At 34.3% G+C, this 16,443-nt stretch overlaps 1 protein-coding gene across 13 annotated transcripts in view; it reads right to left on the bottom strand.

Annotated features, from left to right (window-relative positions):
* Window positions 1–16,443, bottom strand: part of ORC4 (origin recognition complex subunit 4) — an 81,168-nt gene that overhangs the window by 20,019 nt on the left and 44,706 nt on the right. For 12 of the 13 annotated variants that reach the window (XM_049616152.1, XM_049616157.1, XM_049616153.1 and 9 more), the window contains 2 exons: window positions 2,076–2,151; window positions 1,526–1,611 (listed from right to left, as the gene is read on the bottom strand). In XM_049616152.1, coding sequence (XP_049472109.1) covers window positions 1,526–1,611; window positions 2,076–2,151 — 162 coding nt within the window. Of the gene's footprint in view, window positions 1–1,525; window positions 1,612–2,075; window positions 2,152–13,693; window positions 13,763–16,443 lie in introns of all 13 variants that reach the window. The other variant, XM_049616160.1, reaches the window with a different exon arrangement.

Below are 16,443 nucleotides of genomic sequence, written 5' to 3'. Positions count from 1 at the left end.
TGCACATATAAGAATATCCTTATATGAATACATATAATGTATTGTATATAGATATCCATATACATTTACAGGAATATAGAAATTTGCTCTAAGTATATCAAAACAGAAAGACTCTGGGTTCAGTTAAGTGACTTAGGTTCTTAATGTCCAGCCTTTGTCATTTTATGACCTTAGGTAAGCTAAATATATTGTTTGCCTCAGGTGACTGATCTATATAATGTAGAAGTTAAATAATGTCTTTATGTGATGCTATAACAAAAGTAATGACCCAGGATGTTAAACAACGGTGACTTTTTAATCAATTCCTATGAATCCAATATGAATAGGTCCATTTAGGAAAGTTAGAAACACCAGTCTACATCGATTGCAAACCGAAGGCCAAACTGAGCCTACCTAATAGTAAATCTCCTTGATCAGGTAGGCCACTGTATTCAACAGTACAGTCTTAACAGGAGACAGAACATTAGACTTATAGAAGGGGCATTATGAACCTGTAGACAGTGTAGAAGGATAACACATGATTGGCTCAACTTTTTATAAGTAATTATGAAAGAGGCTTACAACTATGGCTATGCCATTGCAGAAAAGAGTATACATTTTAGAGTGATAGTACTGTATGATCACCAGTGAGCAGAAAATGAACCTGGGATGTATACAACCCACTTTAATTGAGTAAGCAGTAGGAGAGGTAGTCATTTCATTATGAAAGTTAAGGTAGCTATAAATTAATGTTTCTCTTGAACCCTATAAATAAAGTGATAGGGTAAACATTTTAATAAAAGTTCCAGAACACTGCTGATCAGTTTCATTTAAGTAACTGATGTTCACCAATCCTGAGATTCCAAGCTGCTACAATAATGAGGTATAAATAAGTTTCTGAAAACATTTTAATAGTAAGAGATAACTGACATTTGTAAGAGATAACTGAAATTTGTATAGTACATCACAAACCCAGCATTTTTCAAATATAAATTATGTTCAATGCGCCCTTTTGTCTTTAGAATAAATCTGTGAAGTATGAGAAGATAATGCACATTTAACACAGATGAGAAATCTCAACTTCAGAGATACTAGCCATGATGGCCATGTAGTCAATAGTTTCAAGACAAGGCTCAAATCCACATTTCATAGCTTCAAATTCAGCACATTTTCCATTACACCTAGCTACCCAAGTCTCGAAAGACTAAAAACAGACTGCTAGAGTGTAGTACTTTAAAAAATGTATTAATCTACCTCCAAGGACAGAGAATCAAGATATTTCTCTTAACATGTAAAGAAACAAACTCAGATAATATCTACAGAAACACGGATTTCTTGACTATTTTATAGTGTGATCTACTTAAAAAAATCTAAATATAAAGATATGAATAAATGCATCCTAGAACATTATACTTTTTTATGACAAGAATATTTCAGATTTCAATTTAGAATCTCTGAACCTGCCCTAGTCTTTCAAAAATATAAAAATATCTATGCCATGCAAACATTAAAGCCTATTTAATAAAGGAATAGAAACGATACTTACAAAAACTTTATCTCCAACTACATTTTCCAGATTTAACTGTCTTGTGATTTCCTTTAGGGCAATTTTATCATTGATCTGCAGCAGTCCTGAAATAAAGTCCATTTAAAAATATTTAATTAAAATGAAATATTTATTTGATAGAGCACAGGTTATTTTCCAGTCAAGTAAGTTTTCTAACGCTTTTTAAATTTAACTAAAAAGAAAAAAGTCAAAAGCCTGTTTGTTTACATTACTTCCTTTTTGAAGCACAGCAATGAAGATGTGGTAGACTTAAAGAACTATCTACCTCGGGATTCTTTTATTTTAAGAAAAGAAAGACAAAAAACAAGAGTCCTTATGTGCCTCCTTTATATATTATTATTATTATTATTATTTTAGTTTCTAAAAATAATGCATACGGTACTTTAAAGTGGAAGTTGTTAAACATGAATCATGTTTTTAAAATATAATTGTCATCCACCTTTAAACATTTTAGGTAAATTAGGTTTTGTATTATAAAAAGCTCACATGGCTTATATCATTTCCAATGGCAAAATTATGACATACTTACCATTTAGGTGAACTTGTAATACATTCTCACTCACTTCTTCTATTTCCATTAGTTCTTTCAAAGCATGGTTTATTAACTAAGTGGTATTAAAAAAAGTTTATGGAATATTTAGATAAAAATCATAAGCTTGTATTTTTTTAAACTATGAATAATAGAAACAGAACATAATAAAAATATCATTTGAAACAAATAAATTTGCACATTATTCAGATAAAAGAAAGGTTTAAGTAGAACATCTAATGTCCGACTCAAGATGCCAGAGACAAGACTGATGTCACACTCTCTCAATCATCTCCCCAAACTAATAAATGTTTATAAACAACCGTCAAGTTTACAAAGACATATTTGTCTGTTAAGTCACATAAGTCACATGTATCAAATGATTACAAAAATCAACCCCAATCAATATATCAATTTCTATGAAATACTGTTAACTACTCTGTATGTTACCATGAAATAAAAACAACCCTCAAGTTTACAAAGACATATTTGTCTGTTAAGTCACATTAAGTCACTTGTATCAAATGACTACAAAAATCAACCCCAATCAATATATCGATTTCTATGAAATACTGTTAACTACTCTGTATGTTACCATGAAATAACAACTGGAAAAGTAAAAACTACCAAGAGGATAACCTGAAAAAGAGATGGCCCCTCTGTTAGTTGCTAGGTATAGTACCCATCCCTCATCCACAGTTTCAATTTCCATTAGTGTGGAAGCAGATGAATCCTCCTTTTGACGTTATGGTCAAAAGGTCAATAGTAGCCTAATGTTACATAAAAATGCCTACATCATTCACCTAACCTAATCTCATCATGTAGGCATTTTATCATCTTACATCATCACAAGGGTAAATAAAGGACAAAACGATACTTTGAGAGAGACACCTCACTGAAATAACTCACTGTATTTGTTATAACTATTCTATTTTATTACTATTTATTTTTTATCTCTTACTGTGCCTTATTTATACATTACACGTTCCCAAAGGTATATATGCATAAAAAATAACAGTACATATAGGGTGTGTTACTATCTCCGTGGTTTCAGTCATTCACTGGAGTCTTGAAATGTATGCCCTATGGGTGAGAGGACACTACCGTACACAGAAAAAGACCCTATTAAAGAAACGTAGAGCTTGTAATAAGAAAATTACTACTACTAATATAATTACTACTAAAAATACACTCACAAAGTGTTATACCATCTTAAACTGTTTTAATTATAAAGTTTCGGATTTGTATAACTACAGATTCCTATGCCACATACTTTCTATTCTCTATTCTTTTGACTTGTGATATCACAATTACACTGCAATATAATATACATCTCTTCACATTAATATTGCATTCATTTTTTTAAATTTAAAAATGAACACAACTAAGAAAAGCAAAAAAGCTTTTAAAAGGAAGAGCAATGATGAAGGACTACTCCTAATATTAAAATAGAAAGGACTATTACAAAATAAATGGTCGCCCAAAATAGGCTGTGTATACAAAATTAAATTACTAAAGTTGGTATCAAAATTTACTGAGGACAAAAGAATTATTCAAAAAACAAAAAAAACCAATGGAACAACTGGTAAGCCATTTTGAAAAACAAAATACTATTTGTATTTGCAATATTCTATTTGTCACTACAACATCTTTGTGAAATAGGAAGAAGTAAATATCATTTTAAATTATTAAGTTTCACAATATGGTATCAAACATACTAGCCATTCTGGTATATCTGTACTGTTTTAAAAACAAATGGAACTCTATGTCAGATCATAGTTAAACTAAGTCCTCTAAAAAAGGGATAATCTCAAAATATTAAGTGACATACTATGAAATAAAGCCTAGTAAGAAGTGACATTCTTTATAGAGAACCATTAGAAAATGAGGTGGCACTTCTTGGCCTTTAGATTAAGTATGAGTCTATCGTGAGAGTTCGTCCCCAGGTAATACAAACTTCATATCTCTAACAATCAAATCATCCTAAATACCCCAGAAATCAACCTGAAAACTGGCAAAAAAAAAAAAAAAAAAAAAACCCTCCACAAATAAAGGTAGAGAGGAGGCTACATCAAAGGAGGTAGGAAGTATGGAGAATCAACTTGGGAGAAAAATGTATCGTAGCCAATGGGGTAGGGAGGAAGTTACCATCTGGAGAAGGGCAAGAGACAGGCTAACACATAGGGAAGTATACAGGAAATGAATCCCCACAGCAATTGGCTTGGAAAGTGAGAGGGCCTGAATTTCTTGAGTTCTTGCAACCAGTGGGGCTTAAAGCCTGGAGTTCTAAAGGTCAGCATGCTTGGCTCAGGGAAAGCTGGGACTGGGACACTGGGACTGCTCTTGGAGAGAAGGCTGGGCAAACAGCCTATGGACACAGCTTGCAAAAACCAATCTGGATAGTGCCCGGGGCACACTGTAGGGAGGTTAGCTACTCCTCTCTGAGAATGTTCCAGAGTGAGGGCATTCAGAGAGAGAGAGAGACCTCCAGGTAAAAAGGAACTGGCAGGTACCAATTACCTCACCTGCCTGTCAGAATACAGAGCTACCAGCAAAAAACAGTCTTGGGCCCACACTCATTACCTAACTTGCTTACACCAAGCCCCACCCACCCCCTCACAATCTGGGGAAAACAACCTTCCTAGTCACTCTTGCCTAGGTCACAGCATGGCAGGCCCCCTCTCCTACAAGACTGGCCCAAACCCGTGCCAATACTATGGCTCCTATCTGGTAAGTTTTGCAAAGCTGCAGTTTAGGTGATGGTGGTGACAGGTTATTTCACAAAGCAGACCAGAACACATTTAGTTAAAATGCACTACATTCAGGGCAGGGACCAAACACTGCCCACAATAGGCATCTGTAGATGACTGCCCTGAAGCATAAAACTATCAGGACCACACAACAGCAGAGTACACTTAGCATTGCTGGAAGTGCCAGGTCCTGGGGAAGAAGGGACACTATACTACAGGGCACCACAGGACCTCTTCTTCATAAAGCCATTGCCCTCAAAAATAGGAGAAGTAGCTGACTTCCCTCACACATAGACACTGAGACTTATACAAAATGGGAAGACAGAAGAATTTCTCCCAAATGAGATAACAGGACAAGGACATGGCAAAAAACCTAAGTGAAACAGATAAAAGAAAATTTAAAGCAATGATTACAAGTATACTTACCGGACTTGAGAAAAGAGTGGAGCACATCAATGAGACCATTAACACAGAGATAAGAAGTAACACAGCACAGAAAAAGGACTCAATAAATGAAATGAGAAACATGCTTGATGGAATAAACTGCAGGCTGGAAGAAGAGGAACTAATTAATGACCCAGAAGACAGAGTAATGGAAAATAATCAAGCTGAACAAAAGAAAGAAAAAAGAATTATGGAAAATGAGAACAAATGTAGAGAATTTCAATGTCTCCATCAAATGTAATAACATTCATATTACAGGAGTCCCAGGAGCACAGAGAAAAGGGAGTAAAGAATTTATTTGGAGAAATAATAGCTGAAAACTTCCTTAATTTGGGGAAGGAAACAGATATCCAGATCTAGGAGGCACAAAGAAACCCCAACAAAAGCAACAAAAGTAGATCCACACCAAGACATATGTAATTAAAATGGGAAAATACAGTGGTAAAGGAAAAAATATTAAAAGTGACAAGATAAAGATAGACAGTTATATACAAAGGAAATACCATAAGGCTACCAGAGAATTTTTCAGCAGAAACTTTCCAATCCAGAAAGGAGTGCCATGTTATATGCAAACTGCTGAATGGGAAATATCTGCAGCCAAGAATACTCTTTCCTGCAAGGCTATCAGAATAGAAGGAAAGAGTGAGTTTGTCAGACAAACAAAAATTAAAGGAGTTCATGACCACTAAACCAGCCCTGCAGAAAATATTAAAGGGGTCTCTTTGAGTGTAAATAAAGGAAGACCAAAATGACAGCATGAAGGTAGGAAACACAAAAATAGTAAAAATGAATATTCCTGTAAAAAAAAAAATCAGTAAAGGAATTCACAAAATGAAAGGATATAAAATATGACACCACATACCTAAAACATGGGGAGACGAAGAGTAAAGAATGGGTTCAAACTTAAACAACCATCAACTTGTATACAGGCTGCTCTATGCCGAAGATGTTATATACAAACCTAATGGTAACCACAAATCAAAAACCACTAATAAATATGCAAAGAATAAAGAGAAGAAATCCAAACATATCATTAAAGAAATCAGCAAACCATGAGAGAGAAAAGAAAAAATCAGAAAATCTTCAGAAACAACCACAGAACAAGTAATAAAACGGCAACAAACGCATATCAATAATAACTTTGAATGTAAATGGACTAAAAACTCCAATGTAAATGTAAATGAATGTAAATGGACTAAAGACTCCAATAAACAGACAGAGGGTAACAGAATGGACAAAAAACCCCAAGACCCATCTATATGATGTGTACAAGAGACACATTTTAGACCTAAACACACCTGCAGATTGAAAGTGAGGGGATGGAGAAACATTTATCATGTAAATGGATGTCAAAAGAAAGCCAGAGTAGCAATACTTATATTGGCTTTAAATCAAAGACTGTTAACAAGAGACCAAGAAAGACACTATGTAACAATTAAGGGAACAATCCAATAGACTATAATAATTGTAAATATTTACACATCCAACATGGGAGCACTCCAATACATAAAACATTTAATAACAAACATAAAGGAATGAATCAATAATAATACAACAGTAGGGGACTTTAACACCCCACTGACATCAATGTACAGATCATCTAAACGGAAAATCAACAAGGACAATGACTTGGAATGATACATTGGACCAGAAAGATTTAGCAGATATATTAACATTCCATCCAAAAATAGCAGAATACACATCCTTCTCAAGCACACATGGAACTTTCTCCAAAACAGATCTCCAAATATTAGGCCACAAAACAAGCCTCAACAAATTAAAGTCATACCGTGTATCTTTTATGAAAACAACATTATGAAACTATACGTCAACCACAAAGAAAAAAATCTCAGAAAACCACAAATACATGGAGGTTAACTAACATGCTACTGAACAATGAATGGGTCAACCAGGAAATCAAAGAAGGAAATAAAAAAGCACATGGAAACAAATAAATATGAAAATATAATGGTTCACACCTGTGGGACACAGTTTTAAGAGGGAAGTTTATAGCAATATGAGCCTACAGGCCTACCTCAAGAAGCAAGATAAATCTCAAGTAAATAATCTTACACCTAAAGGAGCTAAAAAGAACAAAAAAACCTAAAACCAGCAAAGGAAGGAAATAATAAAGATTAGAGCAGAAATAAATGATATAGAAACCAAAAAAACAATAGAACAGATCAATGAAACCAAGAGCTTGTTCTTTGGGGGAAAAAAATGATAAAACTGGTAAGCCTCTAGCCACACTTACCAGGAAAAAAAAAAAAAAAAAGAAAAAAACCAAATAAATAAAATCAAAAACGAGAGAGGAGAAATAACAAACACCACAGAAATATAAACATTCATAGAACAATATGAAAAACTACATGCCAACATTGGACAGCCTAGAAGAAATAGGTAAATTCCTAGAAACATGTAACCTACCAAAACTGACACAGGAAGAACAGAAAATTTGAACAGACTAATAACCAGTGAGAAAATTACATCAGTAATCAAAAAAACTCCCAGGAAACAAAAGTCCAGAGCCACTTGGCTTCTCAAATTCTACAATCATTTGAAGAACAGTTAATACCTATGCTTCTCAAACATTCCAAAAAATAAAAAAGGAAGGAAAACTTCAAATTCATTCTATGAGGACAGCATTATCCTGACACCGAAACTAGATAAAGACATCACAAAAACAACTACAGGCCAAGATCTCTGATGAATACAGATGCAAAAATTCTCAACATAATACCAGCAAACAGAATCCAACAATACATTAAAAAAAATTATTCACCACAATCAAGCGGGATTTAATGCTGGGTTGCAAGGGCGGTTCACTATTTGCAAATCAATCAACATGATACAGCACATCAATAAGATAAAGAATAAGAACCATATGATTATTTTAGTAGATGCAGAGAAAGCATTTGGCAAAGTACAACATCTATTCATGATAAAAACCCTCAATGAAGTAGGTTTAGAGGAAACATACCTAAACATAAAATAGAGGAGGAACTGAAAGCCTTTCCCTTAAGGTCAGGAACAACACAAAAGATGTCTTTGTATTCAACACTTGTATTCAACATACTACTGGAAGTCCTAGCCACAGCAATCAGAAAATATAAAGAAATAAAAGGCATTCAAAACAGTAAGGAAGCAGTAAAACTTTTCACTTATTTGCAGATGACATGATACTCTATATAGAAAACCCAAAAGACTCCAACAAAAAGCTGCTAAAATAAATGAAGTCAGTAAAGTGGCAAGATATAAAATCAATGTACAGATCTCCATTGCATTTCTATACGAAGCAGTAGAAAGAGAAATTAAGAAAACAATACCATTTACAATTGCACCAAAAAGAGTAAGATATCTAGGATAAACATAACCAAAGAGGTGACAAATCTGGTCCCTGAAAACTATAAAGCACTGATGAAAGAAAATGAAGAGGACACAAAGAGATAGGAAGACATTCTATGCTCATGGATTGTAAGAATACTGTTAAAATGTCTAAACTACCCAAAGCAATATGCATTTAATGTAGTTCCTGTCAAAATACTAAGCATTTTTAACAGAGCTAGAACAAATAATCCTAAATTGTCTATGCAACCACAGAAGACCCCAAATAGCCAAAGCAATCTTAAAAGCAAAGCTGGAGGCATCACAATTCCAGACTTCAAGTTACATTACAAGGCTGCAGTAATCAAGACAGTATGGTACTGGCACAAAAATAGACATGCAGACCAATGGAATAGAAAACCCAGAAATAAACCCACAATTATATGGTCCATTAATCTTCGACAAAGTGGGAAAGAATATCCAAAAGGAAAAAGATAATGTCTTCAAAAAATGGGGGCACCTGGGTGGCTCAGTTGGTTGAGCATCCAACTTCGGCTCAGGTCATGATCTCACAGTCTGTGAGTTCGAGCCCTGTGTTGGGCTCTGTGCTGACAGCTCAGAGCCTGGAGCCTGCTTCGGATTCTGTGTCTCCCTCTCTCTCTGCCCCTCCCCTGCTCATGATCTGGCTCTCTCTGTCTCAAAAATAAATAAAAACATTAAAAAAAATTAAGAAACAAACAAACAAAAAATGGTGCTGGGAAAATTGGACAGAAACATGCAGAAGAATGAAACTGGACCACTCTCTTATACCATATGCAAAAATAGACTCAAAATCTACTAAAGACCTAAATGTGAGATCTGAAACCGTAAAAATTCTACAAGAAAGCACAGATAGTAATTTCTCTGACACTGGCCTTTAGGAACTTCTTTCTAAATAGCTCCCCCTGAGACAAGGAAAAAAAAAAAAAAAAGCAAAAATAAACTATTGGGACTATATCAAAATGTAAAGCTTCTGGATGGTGAAGAAAACCAACAAAACTACAAGGCAACCTACTGAATGAGAGAAGATATCTGCAAATGACATATCTGATAAAGCGTTAGTATCCAAAATATATAAAGAGCTGATACAACCCAACACCCCAAAAACAAATAATCCAATTTACAAATGGACAGAAGACAGATATTTTCCCAAGGAAAACATACAGATGGCCAACAAACCCATTGAAAGATGCTCAACATCACTCAGCATCAAGGAAATGCAAATCAAAACCACAAGGAGATATCATTTCACACCTGCCAGAATGGTTAGAATAAAAAAAAGAACAGGTGCTGGCAAGGATGTGGAGCAAAAGGAACCCTCATGCACTGTTGGTGGGAATGCAAATTGGTACAGCTACTGTGAAAGATAATATGAGGTTCCTCAAAAAGTTAAAAGAGAACTAACCTACAATCCAACAAATATACCAGTGGATATTTCCCTAAAGAATACAAAAACACTAATTCAAAGAGATACACACACCCCATGTTTATATAGCATTATTTACAACTGCCAAATTATGGAAGTAAAGTGTCCATTGATAGATGAATGGATAAAGAAGACATGGTATACACACACAATGGAATATTATTCAGCCATTAAAAAAGAATCAAATCTTGCCTTTTGCAATGACATGCATGGAGGGATAATGCTGAGTGAAATTAAGTCAGAGAAAAAGACAGATACCATATGATTTCACTCATGTGGAATTGAGTTAACAAAACAAGCAAAGGGAAAGAGAGAGAAAGAGAGAGAGGCATACCATGAAAAAGACTCAAGTTTAGAGAACCAACTGATGGTTACCAGAGAGGAGGTGGTTGGGGGGATAGGTAGAATAGTTGTTGGGATAAAGGAGTGCATTTGTGATGAGCACCAGGTGGTTAAAATAAAAACTTAAAAGAGTTAAAACAAGTTTATAACATTCTTTCCATTAAATTTACTTTAAACAACTTATTATTTGTCTAGATCAGCTCACAATTTTTACATGATGTGTTTGTGTGATCTGAAATGATAATTTAAATGTATTAGCATATGTGTCTTCAAATAATTTTAGTTCAAATCCACATATTGCTAAAACTGACTGGTGTGTTACCTATTGTATAATTTTTTTTTTAATTTTTTTAACGTTTATTTTTGAGACAGAGAGAGACAGAGCATGAACGGAGGAGGGTCAGAGAGAGAGGGAGACACAGAATCTGAAGCAGGCTCCAGGCTCTGAGCTGTCAGCACAGAGCTCGATGTGGGGCTCGAACTCACGGACTGAGAGATCATGACCTGAGCCAAAGTCGGGTGCCTAACCGACTGAACCACCCAGGCGCCCCCCTATTGTGTAATTTTTTAACAAATTGTGTAACTGGTAAATTTTTTACTGTATACAATTTCATCTTTCCAAATATTTTAAGCTACATTATATACTAAAAATACTTAGTTGATATTATATTACACCAACCACCATAACAAAGATGGCTACCCCATTTCCACAATCTTTGTAGCTAACAATTAATTTTGCAAACATACTGGCATAGTTCATTTAGACCTGCCAGCAATCAGGGATTTTTATGCTTACCTACTATTACTGTTACCACATGCTTGTTTCTTTGTCTACAGTAATTTCTGTATAGAAAAGTATTTTCCAGGATACAATCTGTCATTTGGAACCACATGTATTTTTTCAATAAAATGTTTGAGATACAGTAAATCACACTAACTTTCTGTTATCTTTATCAGTTGACTGCAGATTTAAAATTTTTGTATTTCAAGTAGTTTGGCCAAAGAGAGAATTAAAAATATAATGTATTCTTATTAAATTAAAATTTACATTTAAAAAGTTATACTAATAAGAGTTCTTGTCTAAAATCATCTATTTTATGTCTCAGGATACTCCACACACAACAAATCACAAAAGTTAAACAATCCTCCTTGGCTCTCTGTCCTCTCAATATTGGAGTGCAATAGGAATAAGTCAAATCATAACAAAATGGAATACCAAGTATGGGATTCTTCCCTATTCCAGCAAAGTCAGACTTGATAAGTGACTTTAAAGCACCAGAACAGGCTTCTCTGGTTTGAGAAGTAACAACAATGGGACAAACTGTCAGCATACCACGAACAATCTGTTTTATTAAGTGATAAATACTATGTCTTAATGGCTGTCTTCTTCTTTAACCTTGAATAAATAGAAAAAACTAACATGGGAGTTTATATAAAAATTATGTTACATAAAGGACATAAGCTGATGAAAAAGACTAATTAGTACTGAAAATGTGTATTTTAGAAAATAAATATTTTGAGCTGTTTAAGCCAGACTTAGATAAACACAAAACAACAGACTAAGAAGGTACATGACAAGGAGGCAGACAAGTAGGAAGGACTGTTAGAAGCTAAAATGCAGTATCACATTAGAAGAAGCAAAGTGTGGAACTGCTGGTGAAGAAAATCACGCTGGTGATATTGCAGAATGCTGAGGGGGAAAAAAAAAAAAGAAAGAACATGGAGAAATGACATAGAGAAATAAGAACAAAGGCTTAAGAACTGGATATGCTAATGCTAAGAAAGGACAAGAAGAAATAAATGAGAAATATCCCAAAATAAACTTATTCTTCAGTGAAAACAGACCTAAATTCATATTAAGAGGCTTTGAATAATATTAATTTTATGATCAGTGCTTAAACATAGCCTGTGAATGACAAATGCAGGAAGACAAGAGAATGAAATAAAAGGTACAAAAGGAAATAGGAAAGAAATAAAAACTTTCTGTCATTTGCAGATGACATGATTGTAGAAAATCCCCAAATATTGACAAATTTTTGGAACAAATGATCAATTACAACAAGATTGCACAATACAAGATAAAACACAAAGTCATTTGCTTTTGTATATATCAGCAATGAGCAGGTGGAATCTGAATTAAAAATGTCATACTACTCACATTAGCACCAAAAGTATTTACTTAGTATAAATCTAATGACATATGTGTAAGATCTATATGAGAAAAACCACAAAACTCTGATGAAAGACCTAAATAAATGAAAAGATATTCCATGTTTATCAATGTGAAAATTCAATATACTTAAGAAACCAATTTTTCCATTGTGATCTATAGATTGAACACAAAATCCCACAACTGAATACAAAAATTCCAGTACTTGGAAATAAATACATAAATTCTAAAGTTAATAAAAAGGCAAAGTACCCAGAATAGCCAAAATAGTACTGAAGCAGCACACAAAGTTGGAAGACTGTCAATGCCTAACTTTAAGCCTTACTATAAAGCTACAGTAATCAAGACAGGCAGAAACAGACTGACACAAATACAATCAACTGACCTTTGAAAAAGAAGCAAAGGTAATTCAGTGAAGAAAAGACGGCCTTGTCAACAAACGCTGAAACAATTTAAACATTCATATACAAGGAAAAGAAAAAAAAAGAAAGAAAAAGAATTTAGACACAGACCTTACACCATTCAAAGAAATTAACTCAAAATAAATCACCAACCCAACTGTAAAACACAACGACTATAAAAGTTCCAGAAGGACACATAGGAGAAAAACCTAGAAGGCCTTGGATTTGGTGATGAAGTTTTAGATATAACACCAAAATCACAACCCATGAAAGAAATAACTGGTAAGTTGATATGGGAAAACTGCTTGCCAAGGAAACTCATAATAGAATTAAAAGAGAAACCACAGATTTGGAGAAAGTATCTGCAAAACACATAGCTGGTATATCCAAAATATACAAAGACTTCTCAAAACATATCAATAAGAAATGAATAAACCCAATTCAAAAATGGTCAGAAAATACCTTACCAAAGATATACAGATGAAAATAAGCATATGAAGATACTTAATATCATACATAATTAGAAGATTGCAAATAAAAATAGCATTGAGATACTACTACATACCTACTAGAATGGCTAACATTAAAAACAACGATAATACCAAATGCTAATGAGGATGCATAACAAGAGAAACTCTTATTAATTGCTGGTGAAAAAGCAAAATGGTACTGACACTTTGGAAGACAGCTTAGTACAGTCTTACAAAGCTAAACAGTCTTACCATACGATCCAACAATGTTGCTCCCAAGTATTTATCCAATTAAGTTGAAGATTATGTCCACATAAAAACCTGCATACAAGTGTTTATAAAAGCTTTATTCAGAACTACTCAAAATTGGAACTAATCAAGTTCCTTTAATAGGTGAATGGATAAATAGTGGTACATCTATACAAAGGAATATTATTAAACAATTAAAAGGAATGACCTATCAAGCCATAAAATGACATGAAGGAACCTTAAATTCATACTGGTAAGTGGAAGAAGCCAATCTTCTTAATTTTATGATTCCAACTGTGACATTCTGGAAAAGGCAAAACCGTGGTGATAATAAGAAAATTAGTGCTTGCCAAGGATTGGGGGTGGGAAGACTAATAGGTAAAGTACATTGGATTTTTAGGGTGGCAAAATTATTTTGTATGACACTGTAATGTTGGACACATGACTATGCATATGTTAAAATCCTCAGAATTGTACATCAGAAAGAGTGAACCTTCATGAAAACTATGAGACGCTAGTTAATGACAACATATTAATACTGGTTCATGAATTTCTACAAATGTACCATGCTAAGGGAAGATGTTAATAACAGGGGAAGTTGTATGTGTGTATGTGGGGGGTGGGGGGGAGGGATGGTTATAACAGGGGAACTCTCTGGCACAAAAACAGACACTCAGATCAACGGAACAGAATAGAGAACCCCGAAATGGACCCACAAACGTTTGTATGGCCAACTAATCTTTGACAAAGCAGGAAAGAATATCCAATGGAATAAAGACAGTCTCTTCAGCAAGTGGTGCTGAGGAAACTGGACAGTGACATGCAGAAGAATGAACCTGGACCACTTTCTTACACGATACACATAAATAAACTCAAAATGGATGAAAGACCTAACCATATGACAGGAAGCCATCAGAATCCTTGAGGAGAAAGCAGGCAAAAAGCCTCTTTGATCTTGGCCACAGCAACTTCTCACTCAACACGTCTCCAGAGGCAAGGGAAACAAAAAGCAAAAATGAACTATTGGGACCTCATCAAAATAAAAAGCTTCTGCACAGTGAAGGAAACAAGCAGCAAAACTAAAAGCCAACCGATGGAATGGGAGAAGATATATGCAAGCGACATATCAGATAAAGGGTTAGTATCCAAAATCTATAAAGAACTTACCAACTCAACACCCAAAAAACAAATAATCCAGTGAAGAAATGGGCAAAAGACATGAATAGACACTTCTCCAAAGAAGACATCTAGACGGCCAACCGACACACGAAAAAATGCTCAACTTCACTCATCATCAGGGAAATACAAATCAAAACCACAATGAGATGCCACCTTACACTTGTCAGAATGGCTAACATTAACAACTCAGGCAACAACAGATGTTGGCGAGGATGCGGAGAAAGAGGATCTCTTTTGTGCTGCTGGTGGTAATGCAAACTGGTGCAGTCACTCTGGAAAACAGTATGGAGGTTCCTCAAAAATTAAAAATAGAACTACCCTACAACCTAGCAATTGCACTACTAGGTAATTATTCAAGGGATACAGGTATGCTGTTTCGAAGGGACACATGCACCCCCATGTTTATAGTGCACTATCAACAATAGCCAAAGTATGGAAAGACTCCAAATGTCCATCGATGGATGAATGGATAAAGATGTGGCATATATATACAATGGAGTATTACTCGACAATCAAAAAGAATGAAATCTTGCCATTTACAACTACATGGATGGAACTGGAGGGTATTATGCTAAGCCAAATTAGTCAGAGAAAGACAAGTATCGTAGACTTCACTCATATGAGGACTTTAAGACACAGAACAGATGAACACAAGGGAAGGGAAGCAAAAATAATATAAAAAAAGGGAGGGGGACAAAACAGAAGAGACTCTTACATATGTAGAACAAACAGAGGGTTACTGGTAGGGTTGTGGAAGGGGGGATGGGCTAAATGGGTAAGGGGCATTAAGGAATCTACTCCTGAAATCATTGTCGCAGTATATGCTAACTAACTTGGATGTAAATTAAAATAAAACAAAGTAATAAGTAAAAATAAATAAATATTGAAAAAAAAACAGGGAACTCTCTTACATGTTTAAATTTTTTTTTGGTAAAAAATAGGTCTATTTTAGCCAATTTACTAATTAAATGAGTAAAGTTTCAATTTGTATTTAAACATCTTTACAAGTGTTTACTAACTCTACTTCTTTTTTTTTCTGAACCTTCTCCATGCTTTTAGGGACAAACTTCCAAGATGAAGTTCAGAATAAATTCAGTTGCTTGCTTGCGACCCAAGTTATATTTTTAGGCTAGACCCTTTAATATACACACCATTGAGATACAACTTCTCTGTTGTAATGCCACTTTGTTTCAAGATGCATAGTTTATGATGGAATAATAGGTCTAATGTACTGATTTCCTACATCTCATTTTCTCAGAGTATCACTAATGGAGCTCTTGAAGAATTAAAGCATTATCTAAAAATAATCTTTAAACATTTGTATGATGATGTGTTTTCCAAAGATAACAGAACAATGAAAACTGGAAAAAAAATTAACCTTTACTGAAAAAAGATCTAAATTCATATTAAGGGAGTTTATACAGTATCAGTTTTTATGACCTATGCTTATAGTCTGAAATTTTTACACTGCTAAGATAAAGAAATTCTACAACTATCAAGTCAGGGAAAAATCACACAAAAAACAAGTTAGCTGTGGTGAACATCACAGACATTCACCAAATACTTCTAGCAAT

The sequence above is a fragment of the Panthera uncia genome, assembly GCF_023721935.1.
Source record: "Panthera uncia isolate 11264 chromosome C1 unlocalized genomic scaffold, Puncia_PCG_1.0 HiC_scaffold_3, whole genome shotgun sequence".
NCBI lineage: Eukaryota > Metazoa > Chordata > Mammalia > Carnivora > Felidae > Panthera > Panthera uncia.
The sequence above is the reverse complement of the archived record's forward strand: the minus strand, read 5'-3'. Positions and strand labels throughout refer to the sequence as shown.